Source organism: Pongo pygmaeus, chromosome 8 (genome assembly GCF_028885625.2).
Source record: "Pongo pygmaeus isolate AG05252 chromosome 8, NHGRI_mPonPyg2-v2.0_pri, whole genome shotgun sequence".
In the NCBI taxonomy this organism is placed as follows: domain Eukaryota; kingdom Metazoa; phylum Chordata; class Mammalia; order Primates; family Hominidae; genus Pongo; species Pongo pygmaeus.
Window position 1 is genome coordinate 47,816,769 of NC_072381.2, and position 19,416 is coordinate 47,836,184.

The 19,416-nt window shown below is 42.9% G+C and overlaps 1 protein-coding gene across 14 annotated transcripts; it reads right to left on the reverse strand.

Annotated features, from left to right (window-relative positions):
* Positions 1-596: 596 nt before the first annotated feature.
* On the reverse strand, positions 597-18,858 carry ZNF239 (zinc finger protein 239). Of its 14 annotated transcripts, XM_054437123.2 has the most exons (6): positions 18,776-18,858; positions 17,869-17,909; positions 16,273-16,326; positions 14,407-14,528; positions 12,139-12,256; positions 597-2,425 (listed from the first exon to the last, which is right to left on the reverse strand). In XM_054437123.2, exons 5-6 carry the CDS (start codon positions 12,161-12,163, stop codon positions 957-959), a joined length of 1,494 nt encoding a protein of 497 aa, XP_054293098.1. In that variant the 5' UTR covers positions 12,164-12,256; positions 14,407-14,528; positions 16,273-16,326; positions 17,869-17,909; positions 18,776-18,858; the 3' UTR covers positions 597-956. The 14 variants fall into 14 exon arrangements, with proteins under 14 accessions (XP_054293098.1, XP_054293103.1, XP_054293100.1 ...); XM_054437128.2 differs by lacking the exon at positions 16,273-16,326 and having other exon boundaries at positions 18,776-18,852; XM_054437125.2 differs by lacking the exon at positions 14,407-14,528 and having other exon boundaries at positions 18,776-18,852.
* Between the last annotated feature and the right edge of the window lie 558 nt (positions 18,859-19,416).

Consider the following 19,416-nt stretch of genomic DNA (forward strand, 5'->3'; position numbering starts at 1 on the left):
CATGATTTCTGCAGCCTCTAAGCTGCCCCCTGCTCCTTATGTATTCATTTTTCCAGCTCTGCCTCTGGAATCTATTTGTTATTATCACCTGCTCTCAGGTACCCTCCTGAGTAGCTGGGTCTGCAGGTCTGTGCCAGCACACCAGCTAATTTTTGCACTTTTTTGTAGAGACAAGGTTTTGCCATGTTGACCAGGCTGGTCACGAACTCCTAGGCTCAAGTGATGCACCCTCTTCAGCCTCCCAAAGTGCCAGGCATGTTACTTTGGACCCTCCCTCACATTCACTCTGGAAGTATCCCAATAAACTAGCTGTACTCACCAAAAAGGACTACTTATGTTCCTAAATAGTTGCCTGGGAGGGGCTGTTCAACTTCCTATCAAAATGGTATACGGGAATGTACTACATGAGTAACTCTCTTCCAGCTTTTTGTTGTGTGGCTACAAACTATTATATCTTTTTGCAATAAACACAAGAATTTCCACGTCCATTGTATTTCCAACTGCCCTCTTGGCCTAAAATGGATGCAGTGTACAATCATAGTTTAGAGGGGGCTAATCAGGACTGGAAAGAAATATGAAAAACACAAGGCACATAATTTGAAGAGAAACCAGAGTTTCAATTTCTCAGAGAATGTGAACAAAGGGAAACATGCCCTGCTTGAGAATAAATATAAAGTTCTTGCCGTTAAAATGCTGGGTAGAATATGTAGTTGAATTGTAAAGTACAGACACTTTTACTCTACCCATCTGAGAAACAAGAACAATCCATTCATTGTACAGCATAACAAAGTGCTTGATATTTAAATACTTTGAATGAATGATTTTTCAGTGAGGGAACATATCTAAATAACCCTTACATCTCTCTCCTTTGTAGAATATAAAGGTAAGAGTGATACTAAATATTTAACAGTTTTTACAGTATGAGCGCTGTGAAGACCTGAATGGGCTAATGTCACTTAGCGAGGATCTTTCTTGTGAACCCGCTGGTGGATGTGAAGGTTGGAGCTCTGGCTGAAGCCCTTCCCACACTTGCTGCACTCATAGGGCTTCTCTCCAGTATGTACTCTCTGGTGGATGAGGAGTTTGGAACTCTGGCTAAATCCCTTCCCACACTTGCCACAGTGATAGGGCTTCTCTCCAGTGTGGACTCTGAGATGGATGCGAAGATCCGAGCTCTGGCTGAAACCCTTCCCACACTCATAGCATTGATAAGGCTTCTCTCCCGTGTGGATGCACCGGTGAATGTGAAGGTTCGAGCTCTGACTGAAGCCCTTCCCACACTCACCACACTTGTAGGGCCTCTCTCCCGTGTGTACTCGCTGATGGATGTGCAGGTTTGAGCGCTGACTGAAGCTCATACCACACTCCCCACACTCATAGGGCTTCTCTCCAGTGTGGACTCGCTGGTGGATGTGCAGTTTGGAGCTCTGACTAAAGCCCTTCCCACACTTGTCACATTTATAAGGTTTCTCGCCTGTATGGACGGCATGATGGATGAGCAGACTTGAGCTCCTGGTGAAGCCCTTCCCACACTTGTCACACTTATAAGGCTTCTCATCTGTGTGGACTGCCTGATGGATAAGCAGACTCGAGCTCCTTGTGAAGCCCTTCCCACATTGCTCACATTTGTAGGGTTTTTCTTCTGTGTGGTCTCTCTGATGAAGTAGTAGCTCTGAGCTTTGACTGAAGTTCTTACCACACTGACTACATTCGTATTGTTTCTCTGCAGTGTGGATTTTCTCATATGGATGACCATCTGGGCTGGTGTTAAGTATTTTCCCACAGTTATTATGGTCACAGGGTTTCTCCTCTGTGTGAGCTCTCTGATGACTACAACTGACCACCTGTGATTTCCATCCATGAATGTCTTTGCAGTTACAGTCAATGGGATCCGAAGATTCTTCTAACTGGCCATTCTGGCAAGTTGCCTCACCATTTAACAATGGCGAGGCCAGTTCTTGTCTATCAGACACCAGTTTAACTTGAAGGTTCCCTGAACAACTTTCCCCCTTTATCACTTTTCTCTCAGTGCTTTCTTCCATTACAAAGAGACGTTTGCTTTCCTGATGACCCCGAGGCTCATTCTTACAGAACTTCACTGAAGAGTATTGTGTGTCTATTTGGCTTGAGACTTTCAAAGGCAAATATGTTTCACTTTCAATGTTTTTGAAACAATCACTTTGAAGAGTCATCACACTGTCCCTGTTTCTGGAAATAGGAGAAGATGCTTCTCCCCAGTGTTGACAAGGGGAAATATCTAGTTCAGGCTCCCCATCCATTTCCCCTCGATGATTCACAATACAATCCTGACTTCCAGTAATTGTACTGGCCATGCCTTCCAAAACTAGCCAGAAGGAAAGCTCATGTAACAGATCCTGAAGTGTTTCCTGCTGAAGATTCTCCACAGAATTTTCATTCAAGTCTCCTAGGGAACAAAGACAATTCAGTGGTAAGAACAAAGGGTAGACTTCAAGATTTCAGAGTGACAGTGCCTAAGGCCTGAAGTCTTAGTAACTAGGAAAAAGTTCAGCTTGTCTTCATAGTCATGTCCTTTGGGTTAAGGTCAGGTACATTTGTATCTGGGTACAAGACAGAAATTTTCTCTTGGCTTTTAAGCATAGCCAAGGAAAGTCTTCCCTAACTAATCCTATAGAAGGCTGTAAGTCCTATATCCTTGCTAACAATAACATTTCATCTCATCTCACTTCATTTTTTTTTTTGAGACAGAGTTTCACTCTGCTGCCCAGGCTGGAGTATAGTGGCGTGATCTGGTCTCACTGTAACCTTCACCTCCCAGGTTCAAGCAATTTTCCCACCTCAGCCTCCCAAGTAGCTGGGATTATAGGCACATGCCACCATGCCCAGCTAATTTTTGTATTTTTAGTAGAGGTGTGGTTTTTCCATGTTGACCAGGCTGGCCTCGAACTCCTGGCCTCAAGTGATCCATCCGCGTCAGCCTCCTAAAGTGCTGGGATTACAGGCATGAGTCACCACACCTGGCCTACTTTCCTTTAAGTCAATTTGCATTTAATTGGTATTCTGCTTTCATAGGTGTGGGGGATACAAGGAAGAAAATATAAATCCTTTTGCTTAACAAGCTAAAGCTTCCTGGGAAGACAAATATACCAAATAATGATAATACTAAGTGAGTGGTGTAGATGAACGTATAGTACAATACAGTACAGGAGATGTATGCCTAACCAGCCACGAAAGCACAGCAGAGGAACACTCAACTCAGACCCTGTGTTTAGGAAGATTTCTGGGAGAAAATGACAGGGGGGAAAAAAAAAAAGAAGTGAAACATGGAGAGAAAATATGACATGCTAAAGAAAACTACAAGTGGCTTCTTATGAAGGAGATAAAAACAGTTAAGAGTGGTGAAGAATGTGCTACGGAGGGGAAGTAAGAGGCCAGAGCAAAGGGCTTAGTGTCTAATAATAAGGACCTCGGGGCTAAACCCTGAAGGGTTTGAAAACTATTAAAGAATTTTAATTCAGAGTGAAATGACTGACTTTGTGACAATAAACACCACTGGAAAGCAAGACTTTAGGTAGCGAGACGGCTGCCATAGCAAATCAGAAGAAAAACGGTAAGGATGATAGTTGTGGAGAGAATGGGAGAAATTCATTCTAGATCATGTGATGACAAACTAAACCTAGAAGAGAAAGGAGGCACCAAGCCTGTTCCTTGGGATCCCTGCCTGAGTGACGGTATGGTGGTGCTATATAATCAGATAGGAAATGCAAAAGGAAGAGGCTGAAGTAGGGAAGGCAGCAGAACTCAAATCTGCCTTGTATAATCTGTGGTGTTGGTGGAACATTCTTGCAGTACTGGTCAGTAAACTGTGAGATATATATAGGTCTGGAACTCCTGTGAGAGAACTGTGCTAGGAATACAGAGTTTAGACTTACTGGTATATTAAAAAACAAAAACAAAAACAAAACCCTCCCCTAGACTTAAACAATTAGAGTGAATAGCCTAATATTAAACTGAAATGTCAAGAAATCCATAATACTCTTGGGAAAACAGAAAGGCTGACATCGTCAGAATAAAAACATTGAGGAACTCCTAAATGATAACGAGCAGATGGATTAGGAGTGATGGAGGAACTAGGGGAAAAAATGTACAGCTCAAATTATGTATAACAGGAGGCTTCTTCATGGGTAAAACATCCTAAGAAATCATAGAAATTCAATTACTAAACTCAGAATCAATAATTACAAAGGGAGCACTGACCCCATTTCTCTGGAGTCTATGTCTCAGAAAATAATAAACAATGATAAAGTAAGACATTTCTTAATTCAACTTAGGCATTCCTAACAGCTGTGCTAGTTTTTGCTGTTAGCAGCACTCTCCCAGCCCACCCTCTTCCTCTTAGAAATAGAAATATTGGATGGCTAGCAGCAGTGCCCTCATATAAAGCCTCAAGAATAAAATAAATGATCTGCCAAAGAAAGACTGCTAATAACATTAACTGGACTGAAGACAGAAGCAGAGGTTGAGGTAATGTTGAACCTACACAATGACCAATGGATTAAGGTACAAAAAAGAAGTAATTGACAACATAAGTGCCCAGGATAAAACTTCAAGCTAAACTTTTTAATAGGAGTTCTGACAAGGAAGACAGCCCAGCACTGGAAATGAAGAAGCAGGGCATGCCCCAGATAACTCAGTGGCAAAAGAGGTGGACTTAAAAAATGGCCTACATCACTGTGCAGGGGAGTACAGGGAATAGGAGGCCCACCTGAGGCTCAGCCCTAGCCCTTAGCCCACCCGTGGGGGGAGTTTACTGCCCGGGTAGCCCCCTTGCCCATGTATCCAGCTACAAAACAATTCAAATTTTTTCTTTTTCCCAAGATAAAACCTCAGCTAGCTCTGCCAACTGTCAAAAAAAAAAAAAAAAAAAAAAAAAGGCCTATAACATCCACCATCTGGATTCTTATTACCTCCCTCCCTAGCCCAATCAGCAGAAGTGTCCCCTAAAGTAGAACACACATGCATGCCACAGTGGGTCAAGCATGGGTTGAGGACACACTCCAATATCATGCTGAGAACACAAGAATTTTGAAAAAATATATAAGGAGACAAACAGAATTTAAAAGGTACATAATTAAAATCCCAGAAAAACTGGAGTGGATATCACATTTAAACACAATCTAATAATAAAATATAAACATATTGCTATGAAAAATAATAATTCTAAATAAAATGACTGAAGATGATGATAGGTTATGTCACTTGTTTCCTAGATATGTATCAGACTGTTTTAGTCAAACGCCTGCAATCTAGATGAGTTAAATAGTAAAATGAACACATGGCTAAGATGGAAGATTGAGGAATTCTCCAAGAATGCATATGAAAAGACAGACAAATAGAAAGATAAAAGTAAAAGCCCATCTCCAAGGAGCTGCATGAGGACAGTGAAGATGGAACACAGGGAGAGAAAATGATCAAAGAAATAACAACAAAAAAATGTTTCCTAGAATTCAAGATTCAGGGCCCAATAAATGCTAAAAAATGGTATGTAAAAAGACCCTAAACTAAACATACTCTTTTAAAACCTCAGGACTTCAAGGAAAAAACAAGCAAACAAACAAACAAACAAAAAAACAGAAAATGCTAAAAGCTTCCAAACAGAAAAGCCAGGTTATGTGCAAATAAATGAGAATTATATTGACACTGAACAACTAATCGGCAATATTGCAAATCTTCAATATCTTCAAATTTTGGGTTAAAAGTCATTGCGAAATTATAATTTTTACCCAGCCAATTAACCATTTCAATGGGAGGAAAAAATAGACACTCTTTCAGACATGAAAAGATTCAATTACTAAAACAATCATTCAGGAATATACTATAGCAAAATTTTTTAAAATTTAAGAAAAAGGATACATGCTGCAAGAAATAACAGTAAGCCAAGAAGTCAATACAATACATAATTAGGCCAGGCGTGGTGGTTCATGTCTGTAATCCCAGCATTTTGGGAGGTTGAGGCGAGGTGATTGCTTGAGCTCAGGAGTTCAAGAACAGTGTGTGCAACATGGCAAAACTCTCTCTCTACAAAATACAAAACAAAAACCCCCAAACCCCAAAATCATAGTTGAAAAATAAAAGAAAAAAATAAACAAAACTCTACAATAACAGTATGGAATCAAAACCCCCCAAATAAAATATATTTTTAAAAAGCAAGTATTAGCTTCAGAGGAAAAATAAAAAAAAAGGAACTATAATCATACTGTACTACTTGACTCTAGAGTGAACAACTAATTACAAAGTCAAAGCACTGTAAGCATTCATCACTGACATGACTCTAACATAAATTCTTGGGAGGCTAGGCATTTGAGGAGGTAATATAAAAAAGCTACATCCTCATCTATAATATGGGGAAGTCAATAGAAATTACAAAATATTGACAAACTGAGAAATAACAGTATATCACAATGCACTAAATTTAAAGGATACTGAAGTACCATTTTCCACCTGTTACACTAGCACAAACCCGAAGTCTGAAGATACACATTACTTGTGAATGTAAACTGATATGAAGGACAGACATTTTGACAATTATCAATGTCATAAATATATGCACTCAGCATTCCAACTTAGAGCTTTACTCTTCAGATTTTCAGGCATAATTTGTGAAATGACATTTACATGAGACAGCTCACTTTTTAAAGGCCAATGACCAGAACCTGGATAGACAAGAGCTACAGACATGAAAGAAACTTTTCATTGTGCACGTTTTATATTTATTTTTTAACCATGTGAATGCATTTATTGTTTACATGAGAGAGAAAAATAACAAAATGTAAACATATTGTCTGGAGTAGGAAGACAAACCCAATATGGAACAGCTAGAAAGGTGAAAACTGAGTGCCTTTGGAAGCCACACTGTGGCTGATGGAGCAGCAGAGTCAGGAAACAGAAATGTTTTTACTATGAGCTGTCCACACAACTTGTTTTACCCAGGTGAGTGTATCACTTTGTTTATAAATTTCAAAAGTAATGGCAAAAATGAAAAAGAAAAATGACAAAAGAAAAACAGGGCAGTTTGTAGCGTTAAATCATCAAATGGGCTGAAATGATTAAATGGATTTTAAAGGATATTGCTTCAACAGCCATATCGTACAATACTTGGAAATGGCTAGTGGTTATAGAAATTATAGGTATATGAAAATGAATGTGGGAGGAATTTTATGAAAGATGCATTTTAATGAAAGTGTGATGTTAGCTTTTAAAAAAATGTTTAAAATAATATGAAGAATGAGGCCGGGCACGGTGGCTCATGCCTGTAATCCCAGCACTTTGGGAGGCTGAGGTGTGTGGATTACTTGAGGTCAGGAGTTTGAGATCAGCCTGACCAACACGGTGAAACCCAGTCTCTTCTGAATATACAAAAAATAGCAGGGCGTGGTAGCGGGCACCTGTAGTCCCAGCTACTCAGGAGGCTGGGTCAGGAGAAATCACTTGAACCCGGGAGGTGGAGCTTACAGTAAGCCGAGATTGTGTCATTGCACTCCAGCCTGGGCGACAGAGTGAGACTTCGTCTAAAAGAAAAAGAAGAAGAAAAAAAATATGAAGAATGAGTGTATAACATTAGGAGAAAATAGACATGAGAAAAGGGGTCCTTTTACAGGGAGTTAACATGGCAGAAAAAAGCTCTAACACATACTGCATAAAACAGCACATTAAAAATACGCACAGTGTAATCTCATAAAATTTTAATATATATACTTGTACATACATAAGTACAGAGTCCATAGAAAGTGATTTGATTTCATATTATACTGTGTTGAGCTTTTGAGACTTTTATGTCTTACTTGCATAAAAGAAAAATGTTGAACAAGTATGTTCCATTTTATGTTAATAACAATGAAAACCTAGAGCAGAGCTTGAAATTGGAAGCCCATCTCCTACTTCATTTTTGTCTACTTGTAAATCACTCTCTACAGAGCAGTCACAGTGATACTGGGTCAATCAGAGCACACCATTCCCTGATACAATGGCTGCCCACTGAAGATAAATCTACTTTTTTTTTTTTTGAGATGGGGTCACACAGTGTCTCCTAGGCTGGAGTGCACTGGCACTATCTCAGCTCACTGCAACCTCCACCTCCTGGGCTCAAGCGATTCTCCCACCTCAGCCTCCAAGAAGCTGGGATTACAGGCATGCGCCACCACGCCTGGCTAATTTTTTGTCATAAATCCACTTTTTACCAGTGCCTTCAACGCCATAACTGAGCCAGGCCATGTTCACCACCTCTTCTCAGTCCTTCTTAGATGCACCCTGTGGTCTACCACACTCCTCCTTCCAGGTCTTTGGGTCTCCTCTTGTGTGGTTCTCTTTGCCTGGAATGTTCTTCTCCTCCCTAGCCACCTGTTTAAACTATTGATCCCTTAGCTCCCAGTTTAATGTCACTTCAGAGGCTCTCCCTAAGACACATACACAACCCACATTCCATCACATGCCTTTGTTCTCTCAGAGCAGTGTTCCATTCTTCATAGGACTTACCGACTGTATAGTAATACTCCAAAGAATGACATCATAAATGATGTTTAAAGGAGACAAGTGTACCTGTAACATCTAACTTAAGCTTGAAAAACGATGGCAACAATCTGACTAATTTTTACCCTATTTTAAGTGTTAAACAGACTCATTTTAGGGCAACATCTGTGGGATCTAGGAGTGTTAATAAACTTAAAAGAAGTTAAGGTTAAAAAAGAATTGGTGGGAGATTTTAGATACTGAGGACGAGAAGAGAGAAACTTTTTTTTTATTTTGAGACAGGGTCTCACTCTGTTGCCCAGGCTGCAGCCTGGAGATCTTTACTTGCTGCAGCCTGGAGAATTTTGCTCTCTGAAGCCTCAACCTCTCTGGCTTAGGTGATCCTCCCACCTCAGCCTCCCAAGTAGCTGGGACTACAGGTGTATGCCACCAGGCCCGGATAATTTTTTATATTTTTTGTAGAAGGGGTTTTGCCATGTTGCCCAGGCTGGTCTCCAACTCCTGGGCTCAAGTGATCCTCCTGCTTCTGCCTCCCAAAGTGCTGGGATTACAGGCATGAGCCACCACGCCTGGCCCAAGAGAAATTGAATATAGTCATGGCCTATTTCTAAACTAGGAGACTGGAACAACTTTAATACCGACAAAAGTGGGAATATAAGAAGGGAACTTAAAAAGGAAAATAATTTTAGGCTTATCAAAATACAAAGGCGAGTTGAACACCATTAAATGTGTAACAGCTCCTCCTATAAGTGGACATACCATGCATTCTCAGGGGCAATAATGTCCCCAAGGGTGAGAATTGGTTCATAGGGGGCACAACAAATCTTTTTATTTTATTTTTTGGGAAGGAGTCTTGCTCTGTCACCCAGGCTGGAGTGCAGTGGCATGATCTCAGCTCACTGCAACCTCCACCTTCCGGGTTTAAGCAATTCTCCTGCCTCAGCCTCCTGAGCAGCTGGGATTACAGGCACCCGCCACCATGCCCAGCTAATTTGTGTATTTTTAGTAGAGACGGGGTTTTGCCATGTTGGCCAGGCTGGTCTCGAACTCCTGACCTCAGGTGATCCGCCCACCTCGGCCTCCCAAAGTGCTGGGATTATAGGTGTGAGCCACCACACCTGGCCAAACAAATCTTACATATTATGCTGGTTTGGGACTGACAAAAACAATCCTACCTGACAAAACCTTATTCCTTCATACTTAATTTCTCTAAAGGAGAAATTTAATTTGTCTCCTTTTGGCAGGGAGAGAGTAATGATAAAGAAAAAGGCCGAGAAACACTGATGATGTAACTTAAAACCAAAGAGCCCTTTGAGATTTCAAGTTAGAAAAAAAGACAGAAGCCAGGAGATCAAGACCAGCCTGGCTAACATGGTAAAACCCCGTCTCTACTAAAAATACAAAAAATTAGCTGGGCATGGTGGCATGTGCCTGTAGTCCCAGCTACTCAGGAGTCTGAGGCAGGAGAATTGCTTGAACCTAGGAGGCGGAGGTTGCAGTGAGCCCAGATCATGCCACTGCACTCCAGCCTGGGCGACAGAGCAAGACTCCATCTCAAAAAAAAAAAAAAAAAAAAAAAAAGCCAGAGAATCTACAGAGAAAAGGACTAAGAGAGAAGCTGGAGGAAACAGAAAAACTATGATTTCATGCATGACAAAGAATTTCAAGAGAAGGTCAACACTATAGAAACCATCAGTAAAACTGATAATGGTAAATATGCTGAAATAAAAATTAAAAAAGGAACAAACTCTGAAAGAGACAAAAGTTCAGTGGTGACTTCCAAGTGGGCAATTTTGGTACAAGAACAGAGCACAGGCACTGGGTTTATATAAAGAACGTGGAAAGGCCTGGTTCACTACCTGGAGGTAACCACTTTGCCCTGTAGCATTCTCTTTACTCCCCAGGATTAGCTGAAAATAGAAACTGAAAGGCCACAGTTACTGAGGGAAGAGAACCAGGGCCCCACGGTGGACTGAGGGAGGCAAAAACCCTGAAAGCTAACATGATGGCACATTTTTCAGTGTTTTTTTTTAAAGACAGGGTCTCACGGTCACCAGGGCAGGAGTGCAGTAGTGTCATCTTGGCTCACTGCAACTCTGCCTTCCTGGCTCAAGGGGTCCTCCCACCTCAGCCTCCCGAGTAGCTGGGATTACAGGTAACTGCCACCATGTCCTGCTAATTTTTGCATATTTTGTAGAGACAGGGTTTCGCTGTGTTGCCCAGGCTGGTCTCAAACTCATGAGCTCAAGCCATCTGCCCGCCTTAGCCTCCCAAAGTGCTGGGATTATAGGCAGGAGCCACTGTGCCCAGCCACTTTTCAGTGTTTTTTGTAGAATGGCTGCTTTTGGCTATAAAATGGCAAGTTCATGTGGTTCAACCTAGTAGGTATACATTCATTTCCCCATCTAATTTAAGTTCTTTATGAACATATTTTTTAATGGCTACATACTTTTCTGTGATCCATGATAATTTGCCTGACCAATCCCCTGTGATACATTTAGTGGGCAAATAATTTTTTCACTATTTTAAATAATTCTATAATGAATATCTTTGTTCACAATTTTCAGTTAAAATTACTAATTATTGCCTTAGACTAGATATCTAAAAAATGAATTACTGCATTTGAAAATGTTTAAGGCTCCTTGATTCAGGCAGTCAAAAAGTGTTTTATCTGGCCGGGTGTGGTGGCTCATGCCTGTAATCCCAGCCACTCCGGAGGCCGAGGCAGGAGAATCACTCGAACCTGGGAGGTGGAGGTTGCAGTGAGCTGAGATCGTGCCACTGCACTCGACTCCAGCCTGGGCGAAAGAGGGAGACTCCGTCTCAAAAACAAACAAACAAACAAAAAAACAAAAGACTCCTTCTCAAAAAACAAAAAACAAAAAACAAAAAACAAAAAAGTGTTTTATCTATTTGTAGGGTATGAGAGTGTCTCACCATGAGTTTTGATTATTTTTGGGAGGGGAGAGGGATGAATTCCTGAATGTGTAAGAAAAGAAATAATGGAAACTGGATATTGTCAGGCAGGGGGAGGACATTCAATGAAAAATAAAGTCCAAGCAAAGATGGTACAAGACCAATGTGGGGGAAATGTGGGGAAAGGCAAGAGTACAGAGAAGCAAGTGACCATTACTGGGAAAGACCACAACCTCCTGCAGAGGTAGAAGGGAAGTAAGTGAATAGATCAGGTAAAACAGTAGCACATAGGAAACATTCCGGAAGTCCCTGCTTTCGACACAGACTGCAAGATATCAGATAACTCCTGGAACATTGAAAAAGGGACTCCTCTGTTGTGGATTAGCCTGGCTTATAACTTGCCATGATGCCTGGTGCTCTTTGGGGTTCACTTGTTATTATATAATGATCTTTATCTCGCTCCATCTGAGAGATCACATTTCAGAAACTCACAGGGATTGGGTGATTGTGCAGAAAGCAAAATCAGTCCCACCTCTGGCTTATAAAGGATGGAAAAGGTATAGTTTTTGAGACAACCCAGTAAAACTACCATTCTCCAATTCTTACCAAGTTCTTTAGCTGCTTAGAATAGTCAGAAAACATCCTTTTGTGTCAAAAAGGAAGTAGGAAACAAAGAGGCCAATGGGCAGGTGTCCAAGTTCACATGTCCTTACCCACCAAAGTTTCTGTAGTTGCCCAGCATCACAGCTCTGCACAGCCTCCTGGGAGCAGAGTCCAGGTGGCCTCACTCCTCCTCGGTGAAGGCCACAGAGGCATCCTTGAATGTAACTGGTTCCTAAAACATTAAGCACATTCATCCTCAACAAACAACTATCTGTACAAATCCCCTGGAAATGGGGTGGAGTCAGCAGCACTGGAAAAGGTAAGAAAGGTATAGAAGAAGTTTGCAGCTCAGGGGATCTGAGTGAGCTAAGCCAAGTTTTGTTGGAAAGTCTTTCCTTTCTCACTTACTTGGCTACTTCCATCCAAATCATTTCCCTCCTGCCCACAACATATCTACGCCCAAGTTCTCAGCTACTGAATCTTTCTGTGTCACTCTCTTCCTGTGTCATTGCTGAATTGTCATCTTCACCTCATTCCCACCATTATCCTGACAACCTTAACACTCGCAGGACAATTTACCCAACACTCTGACCTCACATTTCTTAATCTCCACAGTGCCAATGATCTCAGCCACATTTCATCAAACTGTAATAATGATAATCGGGACTAGTCCACTACCTGGACCCCTCTACTCTTAAAATATTAATCTCTCTAATATCCTACAAGTTAAAAATCCCTTCCTGTGCTTTCTGTTCTTCCTCTTCTAAACTAAGTAGTTGAATATTACTGGGAAAATAAAATAGCACATATACACAGCCATAAAACACTCTCCTGAGGGATCCCTTGACTTAAAATACCATTCACTGCCAAATATTTATTTCCAGCCCTAACCTCTTACCTCACCTCCAGACTCCAGCTTTCTACCTTTTAACATCTACACTGGGACGTCTAAAGGTGCTTAAAACTTAACAGGCCCTAGCTGGGCACGGTGGCTCACGGCTGTAATCCCAGCATTTGGGGAGGCCGAGGTGGGCGGATCACTTGAGGTCAGGAGTTAGAGACCAGCCTGGCCAACATGGTGAAACCTTGACTCTACTGAAAATACAAAAATTAGCCAGGTGTGGTGGTGCGTGCCTGTAGTCCCAGCTACTCAGGAGGCTGAGGTGGAAGGATCTCTTGAACCCGGGAGGCGGAGGTTGCAGTGAGTCGAACAAACAAAAAACAAAACAAAAAACTTAACAGGCCCCAACAGAACTCCTGCTCCAGCAATATCCATCAGCATCTGCTCTTCCCCAGTCATCCCCATTTTAGTAAACAGCCACACGAACCACTCAATTGCTCAAACCAAAATCCCTGAAGTCATTTCATTCTCATCCTCACATCTCACCCATCACCCACCTCCTTTACCGCTGAAGCATATCGGCATCCACCCAGCTCCCCTGCCCTGCACTGTCACCTCTCTAGGCCTAGGCAGCACTTGCTCTCACCCACACCAACCTCCTGGTTGGTCTGACTCTACTCTTGCTCCCCCAAACATGAATTTTCCACATGGCAGCCAAGGTGATCTTTTAAAACAAAAACAAGGCCAAGCGTGAAACCCTCCAAAGGCTTTTCAGTGGCCATCGAGTAAAATCCAGACTCTTCATCCTGGCCCGTGAGGCCCTCCTGTCACCTCCCCAACCTAGGCCTCTCTTATGATCATATTCAGCACCAGTGACCCAGCAGGCCCTTGAACCGCATCAAACTCATTGTAGCTTCTGCGCTCGCTGCCCTCTCCATTCCTCATGATTCAGCTCTCAGTCCAACTGTTGCCTCTTCAGAAAGCATGTCACTGACCATCTAATCCACTGGAGCATCCTGTATATATCATTTTCCTGGTTTAATTTAATTAATTTCTTCTTATAACTTATGCCTTACCTTATTTTCTTATTCACTTGCTTTCTTATTTACTGTCTCTCCCTGCTGAGATTTAAATTCCCCAAGAATAGAGAGGCTGCCTCATTTGTTCATGACTGCATCCCCAAGACCTCAAGCAGGGCCTGGCACATAAAGGGAGTCCAAATATTTATTCAGTCAATGTCAGCAAATCTGGTTCCCTTCAGGGCTCTGTCTGATGAAGCAATGCTTCTTAAACTGCCTGTGGTGAAGAACCAGTTTTTTGTTTTTGTTTTTCAAACTCTCAATTTCAGTACTTATATCTGCACAGTGCATGGGCTGGCACCACTCTCTAAGGCACAATTTCAAAAGTAAAGTGATAGAATATATAAAAAGTCATAAAGACTGTCTCATAAATTTGATCAGCTAAGCCAGCTTCGGCCTGAGGCTACAGAGGCACCACTCCCTCCTTCCTTGGGCCTGCCCTGCAGGAGTGACATGACTTACCCAACTTGTCACCAGTGGGGAAGGATGAGAGTAAAGATGAAGGTAAGGATGGGTGTTGTCTCCCAAGCTTTCTGTTCAAGGTCACTGGTCTCCACTCTGAGGAAGAGGGCTGGAAAAGGAGGCTAAAGCCCCGGAGTAAAGGTGGGACAAACAAACAGAAGCAAATGTTGCTGCCTTCAAGCTCCATCACTACATCCTTTAGCAACGCACGACCCATGGCATATTAAAAGCAAGTAGACTGGCTGCTCTTCCCAAGCAGAACTTCTCTTCAGACCACAGAGAAAAAAAAATTTCTTTCTGTTTAAGGCTAATCTCTTCCTGTGCATTCTAGATCAAATCCCTTCTTCTATCTTCAGAGATGCAAGCCCACCAATCATCTTTTCTCTCCCTTATTTTTTATCCGTCTTCCATCCAGTCGTCTGGATTGTCTAATCCTCCTTCTCTACCTCAACAATATTCAAACCATTTCAGATCCTGTCAATTCTGCCTCCTAAATTTCCCTCCAATGTGTTACCTCTTTTTCATTTCCACTGCCAGTCTTAGTAAGACCCTTATTTTTTTTTCTTACCTAAGCTACAATAACTCCTTACCAATTCTTTGTAGTACAATTTTTGTCATCTTTCAGTCCCTAGGTTAGACAACCAGAGTTATTAATTTTTTAAGGTCCTCAAGATAAAATGGCAGGTGGGATTCCATTCTGAGAAGGGAAAGGATATGTTGGTGGACTACTAACTTTGTGGTAGGTAAAAAAATGACAGGAGTAGACCAAATGAGAAGAATCATTGTGACAAGGGAAGGGAGAAAAGGAAAGGAAATTAGTGCTCCTGTTAAAGCAAGACAAAGCTGGGACTGAAACACTGAATAATCAACAGTCTTCCCAGGTATCAGTGGCACTAAGGAGTCACTCCAAGGCTGTGCTCCTGCTTACAGTGGGGAGAGCAGACTTGATATTCTAAAGGCCAACCAAAGAGGAAGGTCACAAGTTCAATCGTTTCCTGTTTCTATCAGACAAATGTCAACCTCCTCAGAACTACATACATGCCATCATGTGGCCTTCCACTTCTTTCCAGAGCCCATCTCTGCTGTATCTAACAATTTACTTTGAAGTGGAAAAGCAGGAAGAAGCACACTGGATTACCTGGAGGCATTCAACACATCACACTTGAGTCTAGCACAGTCCTTTCTATAATACGCCCTAACTTATTGAGCTCTCCCATTCATTTTGGAGCTTTCAGTCCCAGGACAATAGCCTCTTTCTGAAGCATGATGAGTTAGAATTCTCCTCCTCTGAGATCTCATAGCATCTTTCACATCCCTCTACTATAGCTATTAAGTCTGTCTCCCAAGTTGGCTGGAAGATTCTGAAGGATAGGGGCTACACTCAACTCATCTTTGTTGTTTGAGACAGAGTCTCACTCTGTTGCCCAGGCTGGAGTGCAGTGGCATGATCTCGGCTCACTACAACCCCCACCTCCCGGGTTCAAGAGATTCTCCTGCCTTAGCCTCCCGAGTAGCTGGGATTACAACAGGCACCAACATGACCAGCTAATTTTTGTATTTTTAGTAGAGATGAGGCTTCACTATGTTGGCCAGGCTGGTCTCAAACTCCTGACCTCAGGTGATCCTCCCCACTTAGCGTCCCAAAGTACTGGGATTACAGGTGTGAGCCACCATGTCTGGCCTCAATTCATCTTTAAATCCCCAGCAACTACCATAATTGACTTGGAATCTGAAAGATAAATATAAATTCACATTCAATTTAAATGAATAATAATACAACTAAAAGAAAACTTAAAGACAGTCAAGCCCAAGACCCTCAGTTTACAGATGAAAAAAACCACAGTTCATAAGGGCGAAGTGACTTACCCAATGTCACAGACGAAGGGCAGGGTTAACTAAGACTCCCGCCTTTCAGCAGACCTAAGGACAGTGTGGTACATAGAAAACACACAGTGCTTGGAATGAAGTCCTTCCTTTAAATTAAAAAAGTTGTTGTGTAACACACACCAGAATCTCAAAATTTACTAAACTAGCAATCCCCAGTTGCAGCGGCAGTGAATAATTAATCATTAGGGAGCAGGCAGAAGCAAAGGAAGGAAAATGTATTGATTCTCCTAAGGTTAATCTCCCTTGAAGTCCTCAATTACTTTTCAGGGCACAGAGAAGCCATGCTCTCAGTACCTCAAGACAGCTTACTGTCCTCTAAACAGATTTTTTCTAAGAGCTTACGTGTGTGAGGGCAGTATTTGCCAAGCAAAAAGATGGCCTTTGCTGGTAGTGTTAAAAAACATTTTTTTTTTCCTTAAAACACAGTCTGATATTTTATTCAAACAACTTCTGATGTGATGACCTGTTTAGTTAATGGAGAAAGAACAGCCTGAAGTTAGAAAACATGGGGTTTACTTCTGGCCTTCTGCTCTCTGCAACAAAGGACAAGGCACTTTCCTTCGGCTCTCTCAGAGTTAGCCGAGTTAGAGCTCTCCACCATAAAATGCCAGGACAGGGCAAAGAGGGGGCGGACCATCTCAAACACCCTGGGATTCTAAGTGGGGGCTGACCATCTCAAATACCCTGGGAGTCTAAGGGTTAATTTTGAGGTAGCCTCCTACAGATGGTTTTACGGAGACAACTGAGAACTCTCTTTAAAAAAGTACGACTTGGTAATTTAAAATTTACTGGAACAGTTAAATATGTAGACATGCTGGTGAAAGAAAACAAATCAACCTGAGTATAAAGGATGAATAACTCATTTTACCTACCCTAGAGACACTTATATCAAGTGTATAGAGAGATATTTCACAATAAACCTTTGGATGTACAAAGATCAAAAGAATAAAAAAGGAGTGAAACTCTCCTTTCACTAGGTCTGGAATAGAGAAGGAAGCTTAGTTCTTAAAAAAACGCCACAGAGAGTTCTGATGCATAACCTGGTTGAAAAGCATTTCTAGAGTGATTTTGTAACCACTGTGCTGCCATTTAACAAATTTCCTCGTTTTTGACTCATAGTTAATAAATTATCACTATTAATATGCATTTTTTTGTGTACAGGTAATATGTTCATCAAGATGGTAAGCTCCTTGAAGAAAAGCACCGTGGTTTATCATTCCATCTGTTTTGCTGAGACCACTTAGCACTGGGATGAGTGTGGAATAGCTTGGAATGACTTTCAATGTGAGTGAAATGTCTGGCAGGAAAAGGCAGGCTTTGAGAGGCTCCCCAGGAGGGCACAGTCCACTGCTCTGAGGAGTGGAATAAATTATTGGAAGCAGGATGGGCCAGTGAAAACTCTCTGTGCAGACCCTGGTGACATCATCTGCTAGCTACATGTCCTTAGTATCTTAATGTCCCTACATCCATAGCTATAAAATACCTTACTGGGGGCCTGACAATAAAGAAAACAACACATGGCACAGGGACATTTCAGGGAGATGGCATTTTAGGAGAAATGGAACGCCAACTCACCCGGACCTTGGTCATTTCTTACTTCCAGAGGGGATGGATTCCTGGAAAGGCAGAGTTAGGGAAAGAGAAAAAGCCATGAAAATCAAGTCCAGCAAGACTGCAGGGAAAAAGTTACTCCGCTCCTGCCTCTGACGCTTCTTCAGTCAACCCTTCCACTCACACTCCCTCCATCAGGTGAGAGGTTGTGACGCATTTTCTGTCACCACCTTCATCTCTCTCCACAGGGTTTTCGATTGAACAAGCCGTCTTCCCCCCAAAACCAAGAGGCTAAGTAAATTCCGCAGCCGCCGGCAGCTCTAAGCAGTGCCCATTTCCTCTGACTTTTCCGATCTCTGTCCTAAAGTTCTAGTTAAGAGGAGGAGCTTCTCGGGATGGATTTCGGTTGCCCAAGACGCCTTCCCCGACCTCATTCTCAGGAGCCTGGCGCGTTCCTGCGGTGCGGGGGCTCAGATGCAAGCTCTTTTCAGCAAAGGCAGTGCTGCGGACAGAAACCTCAGTCTCTTACAGGAGCCCCCCTCCGTCGCCTAACGTCCACCGAAAACCCCCCTGCAGTAACGCCCATCACAAGCGAGGAAAAGGCCGGCGTGGCCAACCATGAAGCCCCCAGCCGGCCCAGGCCAGAGCTCGGCCAGGAGGGAGGAGGGGCCATCGGAGGCGCGGCCGCTCAGCTGCAGGGCCCAACAGGCTTCGGTGTGGCCGCAGCCCGGCCCCGGGGGCGCAGCAGCTCGGAAATGCGGCGCCGGGACACACGTGCCGCCGCGGGGCGCGCCTCCGCTGGTCGCGTGCTCTACCATCGCCGCCCTCCCGGCTTCTGCAGCTCGGCGGCCCAGCGCCTTCCCCGCGGCACACCCATTTCCTGACCCTTGAACGCCTCTGCCAGCGGCTGGGGAAGCCCGGCCAGTCTCACCTCCCACGTGGAACCCCACGCCTGCAGGGACCAGATTCCGGATGCTGACCGCTCGCGCGCCTAGAGCCCCGAAATACAAATCCCAGCAAGCCGCGGGCGAGCCACGCCCACTTCCGGCGCGGGTCCCTGCGCTCTGCGCTGTGCGGTATGGGATTCTTGGGCAGAGGGGATCATTTTTGAGTCAGCGACGCGTGTATTCAAGTCCTCCTCCTCGTTTTTTATTACAAACAAATAAGAATTATTTTAGGAATACCTGTTAAGGTGATTTTCATTTGTTAAAATACTATTGGGGAAAAGGATGTAAATACCCATAATTTCATCTTTACCTTTCAAAACATTCTGAAGTGAATATTTGCCATTCGGCATCTTCCATCTCACCTCTGAAGTTCATCCATTTAACAGATATTAATTGAGAGCCAACTGTGTACCAGGAGCTGTTCAAGATGCTTGCACAAAACTCACTGCCCTATTCTAGTGGGGGAAACAAGCAATCCATAAATACAGTAAATATATGGCATCGTGTGTGTCATGAGGTGGTACAGAAAGCATAGAGCTGCGCGGGGTGTGGCGAGGTGCGTGTGTGGCGAGGTGCGTTTGTGGGTGTGTAGGGCTAGGGGTGTACTTTGCAATTTTAAATAGGG